Below are 25192 nucleotides of genomic sequence, written 5' to 3'. Positions count from 1 at the left end.
TCTCCCTTTTGTTAATCAAACTTTGACTTGTTTAGCATTTGTTAAAGGCCATTCATGAATGCTTCCTTGTGCTGTGTTTTCAATGTATTCACCAGCTTATATTTTAAAAACCTGAGAATGAATGTCTCAATGCTATGTTTGCAGAATGGTTGTCCTTGCAACCTTACCTCCACATGTCACTCATCCCCAGTGTTCCTTTATTTCAATAGGAGGATGTGAAATATATATATCTCTGCTCTCTGTTTTTGTAATTTATGAGCCTTTTCTCCAGGGCCAGCACATTAATCAGAAGCCTGGTACCTCAAGTGTAAATCCAGAGAAGAAAAACAAACTGCTCCCCTCACCAAGGAGCTACAATGAAAACAGTTCAAATCTGTGGAAAGACAGTCATGAGGTCCGTAATCTGGTCCTGCACACTTGATCTGTTGCTGCCTTCAGGTCATGTTGGAAATATGTGGCTTGGTGTAAAACGCGTTTTGAGCATGTGTACCAGACTTGTCCCGATGAAGGGCCACAGATGCCATCGAGGTCATGCTCTATAGGTGTTCACAGACTTTGGCAGCTAGTAGTTCAATAAACACAACTAACTCAAGAATAGATATTCTACAAGCCGATAACTATATTTTTAGACAATTTTTTTATTTCATTTTTGGGGGTTTTAATGCCTTTATTAGAGCAGCTGGAGAAAATGGGGAGAGACAACGGATGATATGCACCAAAGGCCCATGGGTAAGAATTGAACCCAGGCCACAGAGGCCTCATCCTACATGGGCAGCTCTTCCAGCTGAGCTCCAGGTCCTCCAATGAGCCCATCAGAGACCTCAGACCGGGGCAATCCGTTGTGATCGGGTTACTCACCGTTCCCTGTGGATCCATATTCTATATGAAACATATTACAAGTTCTAGATAAGGTGATGATTGGCCGTATAATAATAAGTAACACAAACATAACGCCCTCGCCATGTTGACAGTCGAGTGGCTCTAGATATGCTCACAATTTTGCATTTAGTGAGTTTAATGTAGAATTGTTGTTTTTTGGTATAGAAACGTGACTTTTACTGTAAAATATGAAAAAGAAGAAAAAGCTGCTGAACAACATCAGCCACACATTAGAGAGCGGCTGTGCAGCCTCACCGCCAACTAAACCCCGGAGGAGGAGCTTTCCCAGCTGCTCGTGAACGCACCGTGACTCGTGCAGCTCCCATGGTGGCTGCTGGGCGCTGCGGACCGCGGAGGACGTCCACATGGACCTGCCTCCTCCTCAGAGACAGCCCGTGTGTGTCTTCCCTCCTCTGCGTGAAGGAGCGCCGTGTGACGGGATGGAGCACCTCCGCTGTGAATTCACCGCTCACTGCTGCTGTGAGACCTCCCTGTGGGTTAACGCTACAGTTCTGAACGAGTTCTGAACGTGTTCTGAACGTGAGCAACATGCACAGTGCTGTGAGACTCTAACAGCAGCTGTCCAGGACGTGTATCTGGTGTCCACTTGGATTCATCGTGTTTTTCCCCACACACCGCGGAGCTGTCAGTGGACTGTGTGGTTGGAGAGGAGGACTGAACACGATGCGAGTCCGGTTTGTCCCCGCTGAACGTGTGCAACGCGTTACCGCTCGCGCACCCCGTCCCACTGAGCGACAGTAGCCGCGCCTGGAGGTCTGGATCCGGCTGAACCATGTTCATCTTGTGGGTCCCGGTTAGTTTATTCCTCAGCTTCATCGTGTCTCAGACGTGGAGCGTTCAGATGTCGTGGGACAACTGGGACGCTGAGGTGCGCAACCGAGGGAACGAGTTTGATAAGCCGAGCACTCAGCCGCACATCGTGTTCATCCTGGTGGACGACCAAGGCTTCCGGGATGTCGGGTACCACGGATCCGAGATCAAAACCCCGACCCTGGACCGGCTGGCAGCACAGGGAGTCAAACTGGAGAATTATTATGTGCAGCCGCTCTGCAGCCCGTCCCGGAGCCAACTCATGACCGGCAGGTATAGCGCACTAGTTCCCTTTACCGGTCCTGTAGCGGCCCGTCTTTACGGGGTTCACGGGATAACATTAGTGATAAATGAGTCCAGGCGTGGGTCAGCTGAAAGAGTACACCCACGTGATGGGGCCACTTCCATGAAGGTCTATGTGATCATCAGAATTGAATTAAATATATTCAAGTATTTCACTTGAAGACGTGGTTTGATCAGATCTCAGCTGATGTCAGTGAAATGTGAATGGTTAACCATAACATCTTTATTTAAACGTTCACCTTCATGACGAAATGAACAAAGAACATAAGATACATACAGTGTCAGCTCACCAGCTGGATGCAAAGAAAACCATTTTAGTTGTTTAGGTCAAATGAATTGCCATAATGAAATAATGCCTCACACTAGATACAGAATGAATGGATGGATGTCTGCTGAGTGTTGTGTCTCATTTCATCCAGTGTGTTTGACTGCTGTCCCCACTTGTCTTAACTTTTCTCCACTTGTAAAAGGTCAGAGGGGACATTGCAGTGTGCTGCTCATGATTGATTTGCACAAGCTGTGGAACATACATGCTGAGCTGCATCTCCTCCACATGAAGTTAGTGGGTCGACCTTGAGTTGAGATCTTTTTTCAAACTGATCTTTAAGTTAAGGAGGACCACTAGGTGATGTCAGCGGGGCAGCAGGAAGCTGTAAAGAGATGCTAGTGACCTGACTGACGTACGCAGGAGGACGGCTGAGCTGTGGTCTGGCTTTGTAGTTGCTTACAGTCTGTTTCCCATCAGCAGTTTCCCTCGTTGTACATGCAGCTCCGCAGGGCTTCTCCTCCGCTGCCTCCACCAGCTGTTCCAAAAAAGGTGGAGGCTTGCCGGGCACAGCGTCTTTTTTTGGCAGGTGTCCGAGAAACTAATGAGAAAAGTGCAGCCACCTCCTCGCTCCCCTGCTCTCTGAGTGGAGCAAAAGACTCAGCATACATCCGCGTGGTTGAGTCTTTTTTCATGTTTCAGTCATGTTTCCAGGCTTGTGTGTGTGAACCGATGATGTGTGTGTGTGTGTGTGTGTGTGTGTGTGTGTGTGTGTGTGTGTGGTTGAGTTAAAACATCAGCTGGACACTTACTAAAGCTTTGAGAAGAAAGTTACTGAAAGGCTCTCTGGCACACTTGCGTAGACTTGTCAAGGCAAACACGAGACTGAGTGAAGGATTGGATCCAAAACATGAGCGCTTCATGAGAGCCTGATTACGTCTTCACGGGCTGTTTAAACAGGTTACCATGGCAACCACCTGTAGCTGAACTCGTTGGATAGAAGCAGGTTTTATTGTGACGTTCTCTCTTCTTTTTTAAGCTATTTGCTGTAGACCATTCCCTCTGTGCTCTTCCCAACTGTCACATGAATGGACAGATGCCATTATCAATGAGTGAATACGCTCAAAGGTCTGCACAGTCAGAATAAACATGGTGACTCATGCTGTATTACATGAAAACTACTGTTCCCACATAGGGAGAATGAATGGGCCTACATCAGACACCGTATGACACAGTGAACACAGGATAGTGTCTGTATCGTGTCTGCGACAGGTCAAATATACAGACCAATATGTTCAATTCAGGGCCGACTCTGATGCAGAGGGCCTCGCTGTTGGTTGATGGTCAGGGTGCTTTCACTCCTGTAGTTGGGTTCATCGTTATTATACATTGTTGCATTTTGGTTCTGGGCCAGTTCCTCGTCACGCTGACTTTTTACAAACGGAATAAGAGGAGTGAACATGAAGTTATACCGACTGACAGGATTACTGTCAGAGAACAGCTTTTGATCTTTTAATCAGGGAATAACCGCACGCTGTCATGCTTATATTAACAGATCTCACAATCAGCAGTTTAGCATTTGAAATCATGCTAAAGTCACATATCTGCTATCATAACATCCTGTGATTGGATTTGTTTGCTGTCACGCCACAAACAAACCGCACCTGAGTCCACTTGGAGACCCACATTTTGAGGCGGTCTCTGTTCAGTTGTTTGGTCTGCACCAGGGTTCGATTGACAGCTTTCAAACCACCACAAACGCATCATGTTAACCGGGCTAAAAGACCTGCGATTGTGAAGAGACAAGAAGCTGAATTTAGAGAAAAGTCACCAAAAAACAAAGCACAACTTTTTGGTAGCAGAATATGTTTATTTTCTTATTTCCCATCTTGTTAGTTATCTTGTGACCCCCTCAGATTTATCACGCGAGAGGAGAACTGCTGGTTTGGTGACATGTCTAAGTTTAGTTAGGACCTGTTTCACTTTGAAACCCCAGTTAAGTACAACCTAGAAGTAAACCATATCAAAAATAGGGTCTCTGTTACAAAGGTAGAGATTCTAGAGGCAAAGGGAGCTAGAGTTTCTTTGGGAACTGTCAGATTAATAGAAGCAGTTGTATACAGCTGCTGCTGTAAGTGTAGCAAAGCACTTTAACCTTACAGTAACAGGAGCTTGATCTAGTCTGTCCCCTGGGAAAGAAGAATTCAAGCTGTCTGGTTTTCTTTAAATTGCACTGATGAGATTAGAGGCTTGAAATCAGAGCTCTCTTTGTAACCCAGAGTTGTGCTCTTCAACCCCATCATGCTCCCACTGATCTTAACTGATCAAGAGAATGGATTGCCGAAGGCGAGGGTAGAGGTTGCTCCTCCGGGCAGCCTCTAAAATTGAAAAATGTTACGTATTTTTGGGGAATGTATACATGACATGGTGAACCAATATTTCTGAAACCCCTCCACTTATTTTGGCTCCTTTGTAATTAAGTGAACATGCTTCTGGAGTGTCAAAGATGAATGTTCAGGCGCCAGAGAGCCATGTCAACATACCTGTCCAGACAAATCCAGCATATGGACTTTCTGGTATGTTCCATACATGATAAACACACCTTTCAGCTCTTGTATCAGTGGCTGAATCTCTAACCCTTTGTAATTCTTTTCTTGACTCTTGTTCAGTTTCACACCTGCAGGTTAGATTGCAGTAAATACCAGCAAATTATAGCTGGTTTAACACTTCCATTTACAATGCAGACAAGGCAGACTGCATCGTACACATTTATTAATCTGGTCTTCATAGTCACCCCCACCCACCTTCTCCATTGGCTGCAAACAAAATAAAAATATATATACAGTATATTTGAAACAAAATGTAATTTAATTATCAGTCAGCTCCATCTATGGGCTACCGTCCATCAACAAAGATGAAGAATGCGCTCTGGGGTCCCGGGGCAATGAAGAGCAGACCTCAAGCAAGGATTGTGGCTTGATTCCAAAAAGCTCTTCTGTCATGCTGTGCTCTTATATTAGAGTTCTTTGGACTTTAATCTGACCTAAACCACAGGGAGAATGGGCTCGTTTATTTGCTCAAAGCAGCTCTTTTTCACTCTGCTCAACCGCTACAACTCTGTCTCCTACTTTATCACACTTCCCATTTGTCCACACTTATCTCAAACTCGTTTTAGCCTCTCACTCACCCTTTTGTTGTTGTTGACGTGATCTGTCACTCTTTCACTTCCTTTCCTTACCCCACACCAGTCTGTCCTAGAACTCCTTGGTCGAGTTGCGCAAAGATGACCCGAGCAAATGAATATTTGGGGTGACAAATTAGCAATATTTCTAAAGAAGTTTGGCTTTGTATTTGTGATAAAGGAAGTCCTGAAAAGAAAGAACCCTCATCACCTGCAAGCGTCTTTATAGAGAGACGATAAGGCCAAGGCAGAAGCAAAACTGAAGTGAAATATTTAGAGATAGCAAAAAGGTAAACGAGTTTGCTGAAAGGAAGAGCTAAGTAAGACAAAGTGCTCTGGGGCTGACTTTGATTAAATGCAGAGCACTGAGTTGAGGCTGCTTATTTGAACCACATGTGAGGAGGACGTGGAGCAGGAATACAAGAGAAGGCCCCAGCCTGGGCAGCAGGTCTGCTTGGGAACCTCCACAACCTCAGAGGCCTGAGTGGTGGCCAATGCACTTGTCTTGTGGGCCTTGAGCGATTGCTGGCATTCGGTGATTTGCACAATGGCATGTGTGATTTGTTGGTCTTGTGGCTCAGTGCGTGTGTAAATAAACCAGAGAGATATTGTGAGTACAGCAGCATTTAACTCGGAACGGAGTCGCTGAACTAAAATAAATGTTTGCCTACCTGTACGTGGCTTGAATCCATGCTGGATAAAGGATGCAGAGATGATGTGGCTTCCTATTCATGCCCTGCTTCGTTTTAAAAGAACCCATAAATCAGTCACATTCGACAAGTGCAAGGACTACTGGGCAGGAGAGAGGATCCCCAGAGGGCAGTAGTTACTGCAGTCATTATTTTAAGGCCTCATAAATACTAAAGACCTAGAACTGTCCTTCAGGTGCCCCAAAACCTGCAAAGTCAAGACCTAGTTCCCCTGTGAACCCCATCGTATGTCAAAGAGAAACAACACAGGGATACTTTGAAAGTCTTTGCGCTCCACCTTATACCGTTCTTGGTCAAGACCTCAGGCTGGTTTGACTGATTTGTGGAGAAATCCCAGACTGCACTTAGCATGACATTCTCATTACACGGCTGTAACCTTTTGGTATGTGAACACCAGCAAACCTGAAGGAGCTGCAAAAGCAGGGGATGGGGCTCGTAAGGGGTCAAATCTTAAACATGCACACACACACACACACACACAAACATTCATGTGTTAATGTATTTGCACATGTATGTGGTCTCCATTATTTTTGCTTTCTGGGTTGTATCATCTGTTCTTTTCTGCAAGGCCTATTTTCTTTGTACCATTGCTTGACAAATAGAAATACAATGAAGGAAGGGCAGAAGTGGAAAAAGTATCTTTGTATAAAGGGAATGATTACAAAAGGTGCTTGAGGATAATGGAGCGTATCACATCCAAAAATCATTTTCGAAACATTTATGGGCTAGTAACAAGACTTAGGTTCACCATGTGCTATGCTTGTGGAAAACTTGGAGAAAGTATGGAGAACAAGGTTTTACAAGAACTTGCTCTTCATCAAGTTAATTATATATTATGTGGATTTTTTTCAACAAGATAGTGGTGTAAACAAGCTTTTTTTCTAAAGAAACACATTCCCATACCAGACTTGGTTGATTTCTTGTTGTGGTGCTCATTGTCTTACCCACAAACACATGTTGCCTTCACTTCTTCCCTTCATTCCCAAGCCTTTCTTTGTTCATTGCATTGAAATCTTGTCGCCTAATGACAGACCAACAATGCCTACTCTATCCCCCAGTTTGCGTGTCTGTAGTTGGGTTTCAAAGCTCCCCTGTCTAGACCACCAAGTGACAAGAAATCATATGAAACCAAGACTCTCTCTTGGCTCCCACCAGGGCCATTGTGGTCTTATTTTGAATTCACCAACCTGACCTCAATGACAAGGCAATGAATAGAGGTATCAAATTCGGAATTGGGCCGTATTATTATCCTGAGTAGTTGAATATTTTAGAGGTCCTGGGAACCAGCTTTGAAATCTGTGGGAATTATTGTTGCCAAGTTGTAAACATTTGTTTCCTAACTTAATTTCCAAAATATTTGGAGGCGTCAAACCCAGTTGGTGTTTTGTTTTAGCAAAGCATAAAGCTGAACAGACAGTGTCATTCTCCCCAGAGAACAAACATCCACAATGTGTCCACCAACAGCAGCTGGAATTGAAACCATGAAGAGGTGGGTCAGTGTTCAGGGATTCCCCAAAGAGATTGCTTAGTGGAGGTGATGAGGGCTGAGCTGTGACACAATTGCATGCACAGACACTCAACACAGTGCATTGCTGCCTAGCTACAGCTCACACCTCTCACCAGTTGGTACATTGGCTGTTTGATCATTTACTTTGCCAGATGCAGAGCATGCCATTGTTACCTGTGACATTAAGTATGATTGTGGCTTTTCAAAACTCCCACAGTCATCACGTGTGCACAACCATTGGCAGTGATAGCTCAGTCATCATCGTCGTCATCGAATGTCTGAAAGGTAGCATTCATATGGAGTGCAGTTTGCTGAGTGCTCAATGATGACATGATATACATGACAAGGAACAATTGACACAAAAGAAATGCACCTTTCACTAGCGTATTAGACAGACTGCCTCCTCCATTGTTTTCAATGTAAGCATGACGGCCTCATGGTGGCTCTAGAGGGAAAGTCAAAGACTCATTAGTCATTGGGATTCATCCTCTGGGCAGCATGAATGTCAATCCATCCAATGGTAGGAGATACATTTTCAGCCATAGAACTAAGGACAGAATTCATGGAAATATTCTCTAAATAGTTTGATTGATGGTCTTTATATAGATGAGGCAAAAAACACAAGACAATTTCTCTATGCATTGCTAAATTGGTTTGACCGGAGCTGTGAGTTGTGTCTCTAAAGACCCTTTTACACAGCCAATCCAAGGGGGACTGTTGCTCCGTTAATCCGTCTCACTGTTCTGAATAAAAGGTACGAACATGGAGTGGTAGGCCAGACCCAGCTATCGGTGATCTGCCCCACAACTCTATCGGAACAACCTTAACCAATACCACCGTCCTACTGCTGTAGAAAGTGTGTAGATGTGCACATGCACACACGTTAGTGTGCTCTATTATCCTAATGCCGTTGAACAGAACTTTCACCATCCTCCTGACAGATCAGTGTTGTTTCAACTGCTCAAGGTGAATTACTCTGGAGAGAAGCCAATTGAAAAACATGCAGATTTCATCGTTTAGATGGTGACACCAAAGTCAGGGTGTCTGCAGTGAACAAAGTGTGAATAGCTACATTTTGACTGCTGATGATGTACGTTTACACAGTATTCTGTTATCACAGATCTCCCTACGTCATGCCAAAGTTAAGTAAGCTTCATCAAACTAAAACTGTAAGCTTGCAGAAATACAAGCTGTTGGCCTAGCCGGGTGTGCTTCATGCAGGGTAGTGTGTATGTGTTTGCAGTTTCAGTCTGTGCTATTATGTGGATATGTGTAGAGCGCACTATTGTTTTGTTGAATAGGATTTGAGCTGTAAATCATGTGTTTATTGCTATGTTTGGAGCATTGCACATACCATACAGTGGTGTAACCAATGAGGGATTTTTGAAGTCTCAAGGGACATGAAGGTTTAGGCCTGACCACCTTCTGGTTCTCCTCCAACTGAGTCCTCCTCTATGGAACTTAAACCAGACACTTGTTTTCACTCCTTGAATTTATGATGTCTTGTGTGTTGTTCTTGAATAGACAATGATACAGTGCTATAGGCAGATTATCATGCATTATAAGTATGTTGATAATGCATTGTAGACATTGGCATCATAGAAGGTGTTAACGTTTCTTTTTATATCCAGATCTAGAAATCTCATCTGGATCTAGAAATGTCTGATCAATAATTGAGTGTGAAAGCCCAAAAATCTTACAAAGCATTATTTATTTATATATTTATTTATTTATTGGTGATGTTAGCAACTGTTGATTAATTGATGACGTGGTGGTGTGGGAATGGGAGAGTATTTAAACTGCAACAATTAAATACAAGAATTCTTCAACAATTATATTATATGCCTGCAAATATGTTCATGTAGTCATTTTGTGGTAATAAAAGTTGAATAAATTACCTTTTACTCATCAATAGTGCTGTTTTAGCTCACTGCTGATGAGCATCATCAGCTCCAGGGAACAACTCTGTTTCCTGTCTGGTCTTGAGTGACAGTAACTCCCCCTAACTATCACTACCCACCGGCCCCTTTCACTGCACTGTTGAACATCAGCTGTACATTACCCTGAGCTTGGCTTGCTCACATATAAATACTCGTCTGTTTGCTTTGGACTGGGTCCACTGATGGATTGGATAATGTACCACACAAAGACTGTCTCTGTGACTAACGACTTACTGCAATCAAATGGTTGGAGAGAGGAGTCCTTTCCTTCAGTTTTATAAACTTATACTGGCAGCGTTTCAGTGTTTAGATTATTTTATTGAAATGTCATACAGTAGCATGTGAACGCTATATGAATACACTCACGCAGCAGGGCCTATTACCTAATCTGGACCAGTTTGGGAGCTAATTTGACAACTCTTGAACGTTTTAGCAAAGTCTATAGAGGAAGGCTTTTGGGGTGTAATCAGATGTAATGTCATGGCTGACTGAGTCCTCGTGGCTTGGTGCTTCACTCTGTTCATGCAAATCAAATGATTGTTTAATAGCTAGTAAATACAGTCCTTTTTCAGTTTTAAGTAGCATAATTGTTTCAAACTAAAAATAAGTAGAAAATAATTTCAGGCTTAACCTATAGATAGCCAGCCAGGTGTGCATATGTGCAATTCCCCCACACAAAAAAGGTATTATGGAAATGTGAGAATCTCACACATACTTAAGTTAAGCCTCTACACAGTTTTCTAGAGCAAGACAAGTGTAGGTCGGTGAAGGGAACATCAGAAATAAAGTGAGAGATAGAATCTAGTATTAAATGAATTTAAGTTGATACTGTCTCTAACGGGCTGATATGTGTTTATATTTTGCAGGTATCAGATCCACACAGGCCTTCAGCACTCCATCATTCGAGCTACCCAGCCCAACTGCCTGCCCCTGGAAAATGTCACCCTGCCCCAGAAGCTCAAGCAAGCGGGATACTCCACCCACATGGTGGGCAAGTGGCACCTGGGCTTCTACAAGCGCGGCTGCCTGCCCACCCAGCGCGGCTTCGACACTTTCTTCGGCTCCCTGCTAGGAAGCGGGGACTACTACAGTCACTATAAATGTGAAGGACCCGGTATGTGTGGCTATGATTTGTATGAAGGGGAAGAGGCAGCTTGGGAACAAGACCGTGGCATGTACTCGACCATGATGTTAACCCGAAAGGCTATCGGCATCCTAGCCAATCACAACCCTCGCAGACAACCCTTGTTTCTCTACTTAGCCTATCAGGCGGTCCATTCCCCGCTGCAGGTTCCTGCCCGCTACCTCGAGCGCTACAAGGGCATTCCAAACTTGCATCGTCGGAAATATGCTGCCATGGTGTCCTGTCTGGACGAAGCTATCCACAACCTCACGTTAGCGCTAAAACGCTACGGTTATTATGACAACACAATTATAGTGTACTCCTCAGATAATGGAGGCCAGCCATTAGCAGGTGGAAGCAACTGGCCCTTGAGGGGGAGTAAAGCCACCTACTGGGAAGGGGGGATTCGGGCGGTGGGCTTTGTTCACAGTCCCCTGTTGGTAAACAAAGGGACGAAATGTCGATCATTGATCCACATCACTGATTGGTTCCCTACCCTGGTGACCCTGGGGGAAGGGACTTTAGACGAAGACCTAAATCTGGACGGGTACGATGTCTGGGAGGCTATCAGTGAAGGCCACCCATCTCCTCGCCAGGATATTCTTCATAACATTGACCCAATCTACATCAAAGCCAAGAATGGTTCGTGGAAGGCTGGATATGGCTTATGGAACACTGCCATCCGGGCTGCGCTCCGGGTGGGCCACTGGAAGCTCCTGACGGGTGTTCCCGGCTACAGCGACTGGGTGCCACCGCAGACCTTCTCCAACCAGCGGCTAACCAACCGCTGGCATAATGAGCGTGTCCATTGGGACCGGGGTAAATCCATCTGGCTGTTCAATATCACAGCCGACCCTTATGAGAGAGTGGACTTGTCCCAGCGCTACCCTCACATAGTGAAGAAGATGCTCATACGGCTAGCGCAGTACAACAAGACTGCAGTGCCGGTGCGTTACCCGGCTAAAGACCTGCGCTCCAACCCTCAGTACAATGGGGGCGTGTGGGGACCCTGGTACAAAGACATCAGGGAGGAGCAAGAGGAGGATGAGAGATACAATAACTTGTTCACCAACCATCTTGGAAAAAGAAGGTGGAAAAAGAAATCAAAGAACAGAAAGCTGAAAAGGAAGGTAGACTAGTAGCCTACCCAATTTGTGAAAGACTTTTCTCAGGGATTGACACTTCCTTTTTCAGGATTGTCCTCTAAGACGTTCTAACTCCAGTTAGTTGTAACTTGACTCCACTATATACTGTATGAAAAACAATGGACCTTTTGAAATGCCTCAAGAGAATAAGAAAAAGATCCTCTCATTCAAACACTGTCATGCCCAGACACAACTAAGACCTCATGTTAACGTTAGGGGTATTTGACGAATGATACTTTTTTGTGTTGCATGCTTGAACTGTTGTCACCTTTGGATTGTTTTGTAGATTCTTGTTTCAATTAGAGTAGAAAATACATCTTCCTTGACAGTTGCCATACATTTTGGTGACAGAGAAATGAAATGAAGCATAGTTCTTTTATGTTGTTGATTACCATGGAGCAGTATCGTGGAGACGGATGTAGGATTTATGTGATGTGAGTTGATGTACGCTGGTTTTATAAGCACAGTCTGTCTAAACTTTAGAATAATAGATTTTGTTCCCTCTTTTAGATGATGTCTGGTCTGGCACCAGGCCAACCCGAATGTAAGACAAGCTAACAAAATAAAAGCCCCAGACACAAAGCTCTCTGTTTCCAGCAATCTTTCAAGCCCAGTCTGCTTTGCATTTGATTACAGCCAGATTTCATGTATTCTGATGACAATAAGTACTCCTGTAACTGGAAAGTTTTAACATCTCTTTCATATTTAGACACGTGGCCACTAAGTACATTTATTCATGGGAAATACGGTAAAGTGGGATGTGACTGGTGATGAAGACCTAAAAGAGGCTGCCTCATCAGTCATGGTGCACTCTATTTACATGGAGTGAACATAACTTACACTCTGTAAAACTATATTTCTCATATGCAGCGTCTGTTGCTTAGCACCCATGTAAAGTCCCCAAACTCCCAAGCTCAAAACATTGATGTACGACTTCATGAGTTTTGCAAGTAGATGCTTTGGTGTACTTTACAGGCCAATTAGCTATTTTAATGACACTAAATGGCTTCAAAATGTTCTGTTCCCTGTAGATTTACAGTTGTCTAACATGTAATATGTTCTGCTCTGTTTTTATTAGCTTCCCTAACTTGTGTATATGTCTTTTTAATTAGCCAACCAATCAGCTTTGGAGAACAATGCACGTCTGTTGCTCTGGTACAATCTGAGAGCCTGAAAAGACTCTGAACACATGAAACAACAGGCGCTCCAGAGAGAGGGGCTTTCCCGTAGCTGCGCTGCACATCCCTCCCATCCACGCTAACTTGGATCCCCCTGCCTCTCCACTGTACTGAGGCCAAGTTATGACCTCATCCCATTCAGGCACTGACTCAACCTTCACAGCGCCATTGGTGTCAACAGTTTATGCTGATGTGAAGATGGGACCTTCGATCCTCAACCTCTGTAAATCCAAAGCAGGTGAGCTACATTTGGGTTAATCATTCCAATTTTCCTCAGCTGCTTTACATTGATTTGTGTCCACAGGCCAGATTGTACCCATGGGAACCAGCATTTACCAGCACTAAGCTCGTCTCCACTCTTGTCAGGAAAACACGAGAGATGTCCTCCATATCGTGTGCTACAGCTGAGCATTAAAGAAGATTAGAATCTTATTTTGTTGCATGGTGCTGAGTTTCCTCCCCCATGGGCCATAGGAACAGTTAAACCCTGGATTCTCTGGGAATTCACATTTGCTTTTAGTTATGGGCATTAGCATCCCTCTTGTGGGAAAAGGGCAAGGGTATTTTTTTCCTGTAACTGAGCTCTAAGGCAATACATCAACCTCCCTCATCCTGCCGCCTCACATTAAGAGCGCTCATTAGCGCTCATTGGGAATGATATGAGAAAATAAACCTGATGGATGGCAGAGTTAGAAGGCTTTGATCACAGTGAAGTGCGGCAGTGAGATTTTGCCGGATTGTGTTGGTTTTCCTTCAGCTGTGGCACCGTGTGAAACATATAGTTTAGGTTCTCGCATGATCAAGGTGCAAATAAGCCAAATTATGTGTAGCCAACTGGAAAGACCCGACCACCTCGCTGCCAAGAGCTACATGCGTAGCACCGTGACTCAGCTAGGCTTGGGCTTTAAAGCATCTCTCCCAAAGTCAAGTGATGAAAAAACGAGACACATCTCGAGCAGCTGCTGCCCGAGAGATTCAGAGTTATACAGAATCCATGAAATGATCTTGTGAACTCCGCCCAAAACGCCAAAGCACATTTAACGCTTGCGGTGCGTGCTCTGAGTGCTGCACACTGCAGGGCTGTGCTTTCCAGCGACTTGGCAAACGTGTGACATTCCAATCGTAAGATCTAGTTGAGGGCTTTTTTTTCCAAGTGGATGTACGAGCAAAAGAAGCTGCTCTCATGTTTGACAGTGACGTCATAAGAAGTCCTGCCAGGGAAGTGGCCTATAGACCTCTGCAAATAATGTGCCAAAATGATAAAGATGGTTCCTGTAGGAACTATGCAGGAGTTCAAATGAGAATACATACTGTACTATTACAGATCAACCCACATGAGTTAGAGCCACTCTGACATGTATTGAAGCCCATGAGAAGATTGTAAGTGTGTGAGAGAAGACAGAACCGTGCATTAGCTAGATGGACATTCTGTTGGCTGGCAGCCTCTCTCCAGACATGGGGATTTCCTGTAATAAGCAATTTCCCCCGTGCTCAACTGTAACTTCTCTTGGCCTCTAGCAGAGGTCCAGCACTCCCACTTCATCTACTTTATGGCATCTGGCCCCATTTAGTGCTTCCCCGGGACCACTCCCTTAATATCTTAATATTTCTTCTTCCTTTCATTAAGCTTGTTCTGTAGTTGCCTGTATTCATCTTTTCTTCTCCTTTCCCTTTCAGCCATTCAGACTGTTTCCTTTTGTTTTTTCATCCCTGTCATTTTTCTGGTGATGCTTTCTTCATGCTCTCTTTGTCACGGGGTGTGGTGGTGTGGTGGCAGACCCAAATGCAGACACAGACCAAGGAGGAAGAGAGTGTAAGGGTTTATTATTTACTAAGGGAGGACACAAAGGGAAAAATAGAATGGAGCAGCGGGGAACCGAGGACGAGAGGGCGAAGGTGAAAAACCAGGCAGAACAAGGCAGGACAAGGCAAGGTAAGTACAAGAGCAACCAGTGGGATAAAACTCAGAATATAATTATACTGAGCAAAGTACCACAGAGGTTGTAACAACGTTCTGGCGAAGAGTGGATGTCAAACCGGGGTAGATAAACTGTTGAGTGATGAGTTGATGGAAGGCAGCTGGGTCAACTGGGCAGGTGAGCTGAATGAATCATAATCAGGAGGGAGCCGGGAGGAGACCAGGTCAAAGCCACGCCCACAACACACACAGAAACACAGGAAACAGGAAACAGGGCCTGGCCGTGACACTGGTGATCCTGCGCCTCTCCTCCCTCGCTCCCTGCTTTGCTCAGTGGAGGTCCTCCAAAGGTTCTGCTCAAGTTCAGACCTGTGTGGTTGTTTTTAGTCACACGGCTGTGGAACTTACACAGGAAGGTGCAGGACAGAGATGTGTTAAGAGTGTGTTAACAGAATGCAGCCACGCCGCGACATCAGCTGTATTTACATCACTTTAAACAGCGTTGACGTCCAGCAGTTAAATGTGAACTACACATCTGAAGGAGGGATGTCTTCACTATCAGACAGAGACATTGATTCATGATGTTAAAGCTTTTTGTTACAGCTGAAGGTTAGCAAAGAATGATCTCTATAAAACTCCCATCAGCCACACAGTACTTAATCAATACATCTGTGAACATGTAAACTACGCTGTGTTCACACAGCATGGACGATCAGACAACTGCTTTCTTTAATAATAACCTCTGCTGAACCAAACAGACAGGAGGACAGGGGACAGGAGGACAGAGGACAGGAGGGGAGGAGGGCAGAGGACAGGAGGGGAGGAGGGCAGTGGACAGGAGGAGAGGAGGGCAGAGGATAGGAGGAGAGAGGACAGAGGACAGGAGGGGAGGAGGGCAGAGGAGAGGAGGACAGAGCACAGGAGGAGAGGAGGACAGGAGGGGAGGAGGGCAGAGGACAGGAGGACAGAGGACAGGAGGATAGGAGGAGAGAGGACAGAGGACTGGAGGACAGAGGACAGGAGGAATGACTGATACTATCTGATGTCTGTGTTCTTCATTCTTTACAAACCTCATTCAAAAAAAATGTTATTTATTTTATTGAAATTTGACATTTGTTTCCAGTGAGATATTAATGACTTCATATAGTGACTGTATTTGTTTTGAAATGATTAGTCATGTAGAACTGAGTATTGATAAGAGTAGCTCCTAGTTGTACTCTGATACCTCTCCCTGCCTGTAGTTCTCCGACATGTTTGGAAAGGTTTCCGTGGATCCTGGTTATATCTGGACCCTGGTCCTGTCTCCCGCCGTGGCCCTGCTGACACCCACTGCTAATATCATTTTTATTATTACTCACTTTACTATTTCTATTACCGATACCATTAATGCACATCACTGACTTTGCTTCTTCACCGGAGTCTTTCTCTCCTCGCAGGTTTCCGTGGATCCTGGTTGTACCTGGACCCTGGTGCCTCCTGCTGGGGTTCTGTCATAAGCATTGAATGTGTCATAACTCTGTTGTGTTGTTCATGTGTACACATGACATCCATCACTCTTCATCCTGATAGAGGATCCTCCTCTTGCTAAATCACAAACTGAACAGTGAGTGAAGAGAGAACCGTGTTCTTCTCTAGTTGAGTGCTGATGGAATGTAATGTAATCCATCATTCAAATACACATCCATGTCTGATTAATGCTAACGCCAGAAGCATGCGGTCACACACACACCTGCTGAGTGGACCTTGCTGGTTCGCTCTGTCCCTTTGATTTAACTCATGAGTGATCCAGATGAGCTGTTGGGTCCCCATCACGTATCAGGAGGCCTTCACCCCACCTGTCTGTGTACACGTGCCACTAAGAGGCCTCCGTCTGTCTGCTCTGCTTCGTCTGATGTAAGTGAATGTGAACAGTGACTCCGTCATCTTTCTCTGTCTGCCGTTATACAGTGAGCTTTTGTCACCGATTGGAATCATCTCTTTTCATGTTTGTTAATTGTTTTTATTGTTGAACCTTGCTTTCATGTTTTTTTTGTGTGTGATTTATTACAACTTGAGTCTCTTATTTCTTTCTCTCAGTTATGACAACATTGTACTGACACAGACATGGACAGGTTGCACACAGTGCAGTGACTGTGTGCAGTGATTATTGTCATCACAATGAGGTTGCCAGGTTTGAAACCAGTGTGTGAAATACAGGGGTGTCCTGGGGGGTCCCAGACCCCTTGATTGACACTTCAGACCCCCTGAAAGCCTCAATAGCAACAGTCTCTGAAATCACAAGTCAATTATTTGTCACTCGCAATCGTCACTACAATGTGGTGCCTGTACAACCCGCAGTGTGGCCGAGGTACTGAGCGGATCAACAAACGTATTATTTGATTGTTGTTTGTTTTTTGAATACAATAATTACCAGCATCTAACTTTAATCCAATCCACATGTTAACATTTCAGTTTGTGTGCAGATGAAAGAAGATCGCCGTGTTCATCGGTCGGCTTCACAGGTGTTGGTAGGTGTGGGTGCTTCCGGTCTTTATGCTAAGCTAGGCTAACTGTGTCCTAGCTCTAGCTGAGATTGTCCCTTTGGGAACGAGAGTGCATGAGGTTTATTACACACAGTGTTCACAGCCTGTGTGATCACCTGACTGCTGGTGTTTCTTCCCCGTCTGACATCTTTTAGTGACGTCGCCATAGAAACGATGGTCAGAACGATGTAGAAATCAAAAACCCACAGCAGTCATATTGGATTGAATTTAGCCTCATAGCATCAGCTGCCCGGTCAGCAGAGCAAAGGGTAAGTAAGCCCCCCCCCCCCCCGTCCTCAGTGTCTCTGCCTCGGGGGGACGTGGAGGCCCGCATGTCAGATCCAGTTGGAGTTGACGTAGCACAGCTGGACCATCACCTCCTCTTTTAAACCGCGGGTCAGCTGATCGATCGATGCGTGAACTCTAGAGCTTTTTCAATACACTGTTCAACTAAAGAAACACACAGGGGAGCTCACAGCTCAGAGCACACGTGTGCAGGAACAAGAACCACATACAGGACACTGAGACCCGCTCTTCTGGAGCTCTTCTAGAGCTGCTCCTCTCAGCTTTAGTATACAGTGGTTATCTGCAATCTCTTATGAAGAGCTTCACCTTTTAGAACAAAGCAGTGGAAACGTGAGGGAATACAACAGGAAGCCTCCTCACACATCCTCTAGACATCGTTTAACACAAAAACACTCGTGTTCGTGTCTAATACGTTTCCCTTTTCTACAGTGCAACAAACTCGTGCCCTCATTGAAAGTTCCAGATCTATGAATATGCTAATACAGTATGTTTCATTGGTGATTTCTTTGTCATACAGGCAGAAGACTGTAACATGAAGTGAATGCAGTTTAAAACCGATATAATCTTTCAAACACCACAGTGAAGAGGATGAAGAGCGTTTAGCTTCACTGACAGGAGGGAATGGGTCGACACTCAGTGAAACTTCTATTTCTATTCATTGGATTGAGAATTGATTTTGTATCGATAAAGATTCCCACCGCTGACTCATCACCTGTCTGATAGTCTCACTGCTCACCAACGTCACCATGTTCCCACGTCTCAGCAGAGACTGAGAGGGAACAACTGTAGCCTGACTCACTACTTATTATCATAACTACTTATTATCATAACTACAGCACTCAGTGATGACTTACTACTTATTATCATAATTACAGCACTCAGTGATGGCCAAGTTATAATGAACAAGGTTCAACAACAAAATATTAGTCATTTCAGATCAGACTGAGAAAAGGATGATTTGTGGAATCTCCAAAAAGGCAGGAGAAGAAAATAGAAGGAAGAGAAGGAGGGGATGACATGGCAGCCCTCCAGAGATCCTCACTGTAAGTGCAGGGAGCTCCTCTTCCTGATTCCTCCTATATGGCGTCACACAGAGCTCTCAGCTGTCCGCTGTGCTGGCAGGTCCTCCAGACCTCCTCCTTCTTCTTCACTGCCAGCAATGGAGAAAAAACTCCAGATGTATTTCAGCTGCAGGACTGCAAACCTCTCCACCTGTCACATGCCAGGGTGTGTGAGGAGAATCAGGAGCATACTGGACTCCATGACTCCAGCCTCAGGATCACCTACCCATTCACTTCCTCCTGGAGGAATGTGTGTGTGTGTGTGTGTGTGTGTGTGTGTGTGTGTGTGTGTGTGTGTGTGATGCAATTTGATTGATTCGACGGTATTTACTGTTTGATTATATTTGTTCAACATTATTATCAGACAGTGAGTAAATATGAGCATGTGAGAGACCATCATTATTGGGCTTTATTCATGTGCAGAACCTTTGGGCTCTTTATACAGAACCTTTGGGCTCTTTATGCAGAACCTTTGAGCTCTTTATACAGAACTTTTGGGCTCTTTATACAGAACCTTTGGGCTCTCTATACAGAACCTTTGAGCTTTTTATACAGAACCTTTGGGCTCTTTATGCAGAACCTTTGGGCTCTTTATACAGAACTTTTGGGCTCTTTATACAGAACCTTTGGGCTCTCTATACAGAACCTTTGAGCTTTTTATACAGAACCTTTGGGCTCTTTATACAGAACCTTTGAGCTTTTTATACAGAACCTTTGGGCTCTTTATACAGAACCTTTGGGCTTTTTATACAGAACCATTGGGCTCTTTATACAGAACCTTTGGGCTCTTTATACAGAACCTTTGGGCTCTCTATACAGAACCTTTGGGCTTTTTATACAGAACCTTTGAGCTTTTTATACAGAACCTTTGGGCTCTCTATACAGAACCTTTGGGCTTTTTATACAGAACCTTTGGGCTCTCTATACAGAACCTTTGAGCTCTTTATACAGAACCGTTGGGCTCTTTATGCAGAACCTTTGGGCTCTCTATACAGAACCTTTGGGCTCTTTATACAGAACTTTTGGGCTCTTTATACAGAACCTTTGGGCTCTCTATACAGAACCTTTGGACTCTTTATACAGAACCTTTGGGCTCTCTATACAGAACCTTTGGACTCTTTATACAGAACCTTTGGGCTCTCTATACAGAACCTTTGGGCTCTCTATACAGAACCTTTGAGCTTTTTATACAGAACCTTTGTGCTCTTTATACAGAACCTTTGGGCTTTTTATACAGAACCTTTGAGCTCTTTATACAGAACCTTTGGACTTTTTATACAGAACCTTTGGGCTCTCTATACAGAACCTTTGGGCTCTCTATACAGAACCTTTGGGCTCTTTATACAGAACCTTTGGGCTCTCTATACAGAACCTTTGGGCTCTTTATACAGAACCTTTGGGCTCTTTATACAGTCCATGTTTATTCACCGTAACCTCTTGGCCTCAGTTCACAGCACCTGTCGCCTGCTTGTGTCTTTCCATCGACGTAGAATCACGTTGCTTCTAAGCTTTGCTTTGTTTCAGTCTAATCCGACCGTGCTGCCAGACGAGAATGGAGATACAGTTGTGGTCAAAAGTTTACATACACTTGTAAAGAACATAATGTCATGGCTCTCTTGAGTTTCCAGTTATTTCTACAACTCTGATTTTTCTCTGATAGAGTGATTGGAACAGATACTTCTTTGTCACAAAAAACATTCATGAAGTTTGGTTCTTTCATGACTTTGTTATGGGTTAACAGAAAAAGTGATCAAATCTGCTGGGTCAAAAATATACATACAGCAGTGCTAATATTTGGTTACATGTCCCTTGGCCATTTTCACTTCAATTAGGTACTTTTGGTAGCCATCCACAAGCTTCTGGCAAGCTTCTCGTTGAATCTTTGACCACTCCTCTTGACAGAATTGGTGCAGTTCAGTTAAATTTGATGGCTTTCTGACATGGACTTGTTTCTTCAGCATTGTCCACATGTTCTCAATGGGATTTAAGTCAGGACTTTGGGAAGGCCATTCTAAAACCCTAATTCTAGCCTGATTTAGCCATTCCATTACCACTTTTGATGTGTGTTTGGGGTCATTGTCCTGTTGGAACACCCAACTGCGCCCAAGACCCAACCTTCGGGCTGATGATTTTAGGTTATCTTGAAGAATTTGAAGGTAATCCTCCTTCTTCATTATCCCATTTACTCTCTGTAAAGCACCAGTTCCATTGGCAGCAAAACAGCCCCACAGCATAATACTACCACCACCGTGCTTGACGGTAGGCATGGTGTTCTTGGGGTTAAAGGCCTCACCTTTTCTCCTCCAAACATATTGCTGGACATTGTGGCCAAACAGCTCGATTTTTGTTTCGTCTGACCACAGAACTTTCCTCCAGAAGGTCTTATCTTTGTCCATGTGATCAGCAGCAAACTTCAGTCGAGCCTTAAGGTGCCGCTTTTGGAGCAAGGGCTTCCTTCTTGCACGGCAGCCTCTCAGTCCATGGAGATGCAAAACACGCTTGACTGTGGACACTGACACCTGTGTTCCAGCAGCTTCTAATTCTTGGCAGATCTGCTTTTTGGTGGTTCTCGGTTGACTCTTCACCCTCCTGACCAATTTTCTCTCAGCAGCAGGTGATGGCTTGTGTTTTCTTCCTGATCGTGGCAGTGACAAAACAGTGCCATGCACTTTATACTTACAAACAATTGTTTGCACTGTTGCTCTTGGGACCTGCAGCTGCTTTGAAATGGCTCCAAGTGACTTTCCTGACTTGTTCAAGTCAATGATTTGCTTTTTCAGATCCATGCTGAGCTCCTTTGACTTTCCCATTGTAGCGTTTGTGGGCGTTTGTATCCAATGAGCCCTATTTAAATGGCCTCAGAGAAGTCACCAGCTGTAGTCACTCATAATCACTCACAAGAAGTTAAGAGGCCATGCTATGAAGCTCATTTCATTGACACAACTTTCTAAGTCACCAAAATTGCTAATTCATGTTGCTGTATGTATATTTTTGACCCAGCAGATTTTGTCACTTTTTCTGTTAACCCATAATAAAGTCATGAAAGAACCAAACTTTGTGAATGTTTTTTGTGACAAAGAAGTATCTGTTTCAATCACTCTATCAGAGAAAAATCAGAGTTGTAGAAATAACTGGAAACTCAAGAGAGCCATGACATTATGTTCTTTACAAGTGTATGTAAACTTTTGACCACAACTGTATGTAGGGATGAAGTAAATGGTGAAGTGGTGAATTGTCCAATAGGGCGACCGGTCTTAACATTCCGTCAAAATGATTCTTCAACTGATCTGAAAAGATGGATATGAGTAAGACTAGTCTTAAAAACATTTTCTTCTGGGACATTATGGGAATTTGACAGCATATATATGAACACATTTTGACCTACAGGACAATTCCAGTTGACTACAACTTATTGTTATAGTTTTGTCCGTCATTCCAAATGATAACATTGGTACTTAGAGAGTTAATAGAGTGCTGCGGGGATGACGGCTCTTTATAGGCCATCACACTGGCTCCCTCAACAAAAAGTCAATGGGATTTTTCCATTGGATTTTGCAATATTGCAGAAAATAAGCTTTAGACGTCTCTCAAAGGTTCTTCATTTGTGAGTATTTACTGATGTGTTTGATGTCGGAGAACATAACGTTAAGCTTTGCAAACCACAGACCTTATTTCAGGCTTCCAACCAAAGACCAGTTCACAAAACCTATTGACTTCCTGGAAAGGCTGACTCACTTCCAGGTTTTAGGACTCACTGCATAGTCTGACTGAACTGCTGGCTGGTTCACAGTGCAATGTGTGCAATGGCATCATAATACTGGGCAAAAGTATGAAAATAATAATATTATTTCCAATTATTGGAACCAAAAACACCTAAAAAAAAAAAAGTCAAAATATCTTGTTCTTTAAAATCTCATATCAGGTTCCTGAGTGTGGAACCAAACACTGTTTAAAACATAGACGTCAATATCGCTGTCGTTATTGACCTTCAAACCCCATATGTGTGAACTGGAGCTGTGTTATATAACTCAGCATGTGAGAGGAGTTTCACTGCAGCTCCGGGTCTTCACCTCCCTTCACCAGATGCTGTCTGCAGCTCACCAAGACTGAGTGAGGAGGAATGTAGCGCTGTACTGTGTGTACAGAATGAATCTGACTCCACAGTGTATTTAATGGAATATAAGAGCACCTGTGAACTGAGGGAGGAGTTTATCCTCATCCTTCTGCATATGATGTTGATCTTTTATGCACTTTAACATTTAAAGAATGATTATTGGTCCAAGCTAAAAGTCATGATTTGATCAAGTGTTCTATCTGAATCGAGTCTTAAAGAAAGAACATGAAAGGTCTGCCTGTGAGGATGATTCAAACTGAAACATCGAAACAAACGCTGCAATAAGAAAGAGCTTTGTTCAAACCTAAGTGAGATTACTTTCTGTTTCCTTCATCTTATTTACATCTCTTCCTGCAGTGCTTACCATGTTTCAGTCCATTAACTACATGCAGACTTTGCATTGCTGCTTATAATTATAACATATAAATAAAGTATAGAAAGCATTTAGCAATGCTTTGTTTTCTGAAGGACTATTTCCAAAAGTAAGGTTGAGAATGTTTGGTTCTCTAAGTCACTAAGGCGTGGTCCAATCAAAGCCTGCTGCACATGCTCCGTGTAGCTCTTCTTCTTCTGAAGGATGCAGCCGACACATGCATGCTGTCGGAGTCCTGATGGCCCACAGCAGAGGTAGGAGTGAGACCATGACTTCTGTTCCTACTCAAGAAGGTAGACATGTTTTGTTTTTATTCATGGCCTGATCTCCAGAGCGGTGGTTGAGTTCACCTGACCTGGACAAACAGCGCCCTCTTGCTGTTGTGTACCAAACAGCAGTCCAATCGTTTACCACCTTCCCAAATAAACTGGACTGTAGATAGGTGTTCTGCCCATGTCAGCTGTAATGACCCCTCAGCCATCACTGCCTGACATTATGAATCCATATTTAATCTGTTCAGGGTCATATCTTGACATATTGTGTCAGTGACGGAACACGTTTGTCTCTACTCGGCCTGCTGATGTTTAGTGTAACACATTACACGTAACACACCTTTGTATTGATTTATGTGAACTCTTGAGCACATTTAGAGCAGAACCTGGTTCTGAGGCCCGCAGGTTGAGAAAGCTGCTTTAGAGTACGGAATACACAGTGGAGACAATGAACCACAGATCAATACCTTCCTCATATCAGTGGCAGGGGGCATTCAGGTCATTTTACACAAAAATAAAGTAAAGCCATCTTTAACCTCTTTTAATACATTTTGAGAATACTGTAAATATCACTGAAATGTAAACAAACTCTGAGGGACAAAGGCTTATTAAATAGGACAGTATTGTCCTGCTCAGTATAGAGATACAGAAATAAGAAAAGGTTAGCGCTACAGGAAAGAACCCACTACAGGGGCCCGGGGACAGAAATGAGCTGTGGGCCCCTACTGGCTCAGTTTGTGCCAATTAAGATAAACATAAATGAATTTAGGAATATGCATCATCTAGACAGATACTATGGTTCATAATGCATATGTATGCAGATTTCTAAACTAATTGGCAATTGATTAATCAAAGCCAACAGAAAAAGATTTACGTGGGGCCTTCAGGACCCACGATGCCGTGGGGCCCCGGAGCAGTTGCTTGCTTTGCATGATATGTTCTTAGTCTCTGCATCATGTGTTCTTAGTCTCTGCATCATGTGTTCTTAGTCTCTGCATCTGGAGAAGTATCCGTCTCTCCTCACAGCGCAGACGGTTCTGACTCAACAGGCTTTCAGATGGAGGAAGTGGGACTAAACCCGATCATAACGTGGTTCAGTTTTTCAGATCAATACTTTGTTTTTTTCAGGACCTGAGTGCATCAGTGGACGTCTGTCACAGCGTCGTGTCTCTAGAGGGCAGCAGAGGACAGGAGAGTCCTGCTGTGACTTCTACTCTTCTAAAAATAGTCCATCGTCATGGTGCTGAGGCAGATATATATACAGTTGAAACCAGAAGTTTACATACACTGCAAAAAGACACATAACACATTTTTTTCTCACTGTCTGAAGCTAAATCAGACTAAACCTCTTCTGTTTCAGGTCAGTTAGGATTACCACAATTATTTATTTTTGCTAAATGCCACAATAATGAGAGAGAGAATATTTTAGAGGATTTTTTATTACTTTCTTCAAGGTCAAAAGTTTACATACATTTCCTTAGTATTTAGTAGCATTGCCTTTGAACTGCATGACTTGGGTCAAACGTTGTGGGTATCCTTCCACAAGATTCTCACAGTACTCTGC

At 43.8% G+C, this 25192-nt stretch overlaps 1 protein-coding gene across 1 annotated transcript; it reads left to right on the top strand.

Annotated features, from left to right (window-relative positions):
- Positions 1 to 1228: 1228 nt before the first annotated feature.
- Positions 1229 to 12453, top strand: arsj (arylsulfatase family, member J). The gene is made up of 2 exons (XM_068712990.1): positions 1229 to 1983; positions 10483 to 12453. The coding sequence occupies exons 1-2, from the start codon at positions 1673 to 1675 to the stop codon at positions 11876 to 11878; spliced, it is 1707 nt and encodes a 568-aa protein (XP_068569091.1). The 5' UTR covers positions 1229 to 1672; the 3' UTR covers positions 11879 to 12453.
- The last annotated feature ends 12739 nt before the right edge of the window (positions 12454 to 25192 follow it).

Source organism: Cebidichthys violaceus, unplaced genomic scaffold, assembly GCF_023349555.1.
Source record: "Cebidichthys violaceus isolate CVI_PGR_0920_01 unplaced genomic scaffold, fCebVio1.0.p SCAF_19, whole genome shotgun sequence".
NCBI lineage: Eukaryota > Metazoa > Chordata > Actinopteri > Perciformes > Stichaeidae > Cebidichthys > Cebidichthys violaceus.
The sequence above is the reverse complement of the archived record's forward strand: the minus strand, read 5'-3'. Positions and strand labels throughout refer to the sequence as shown.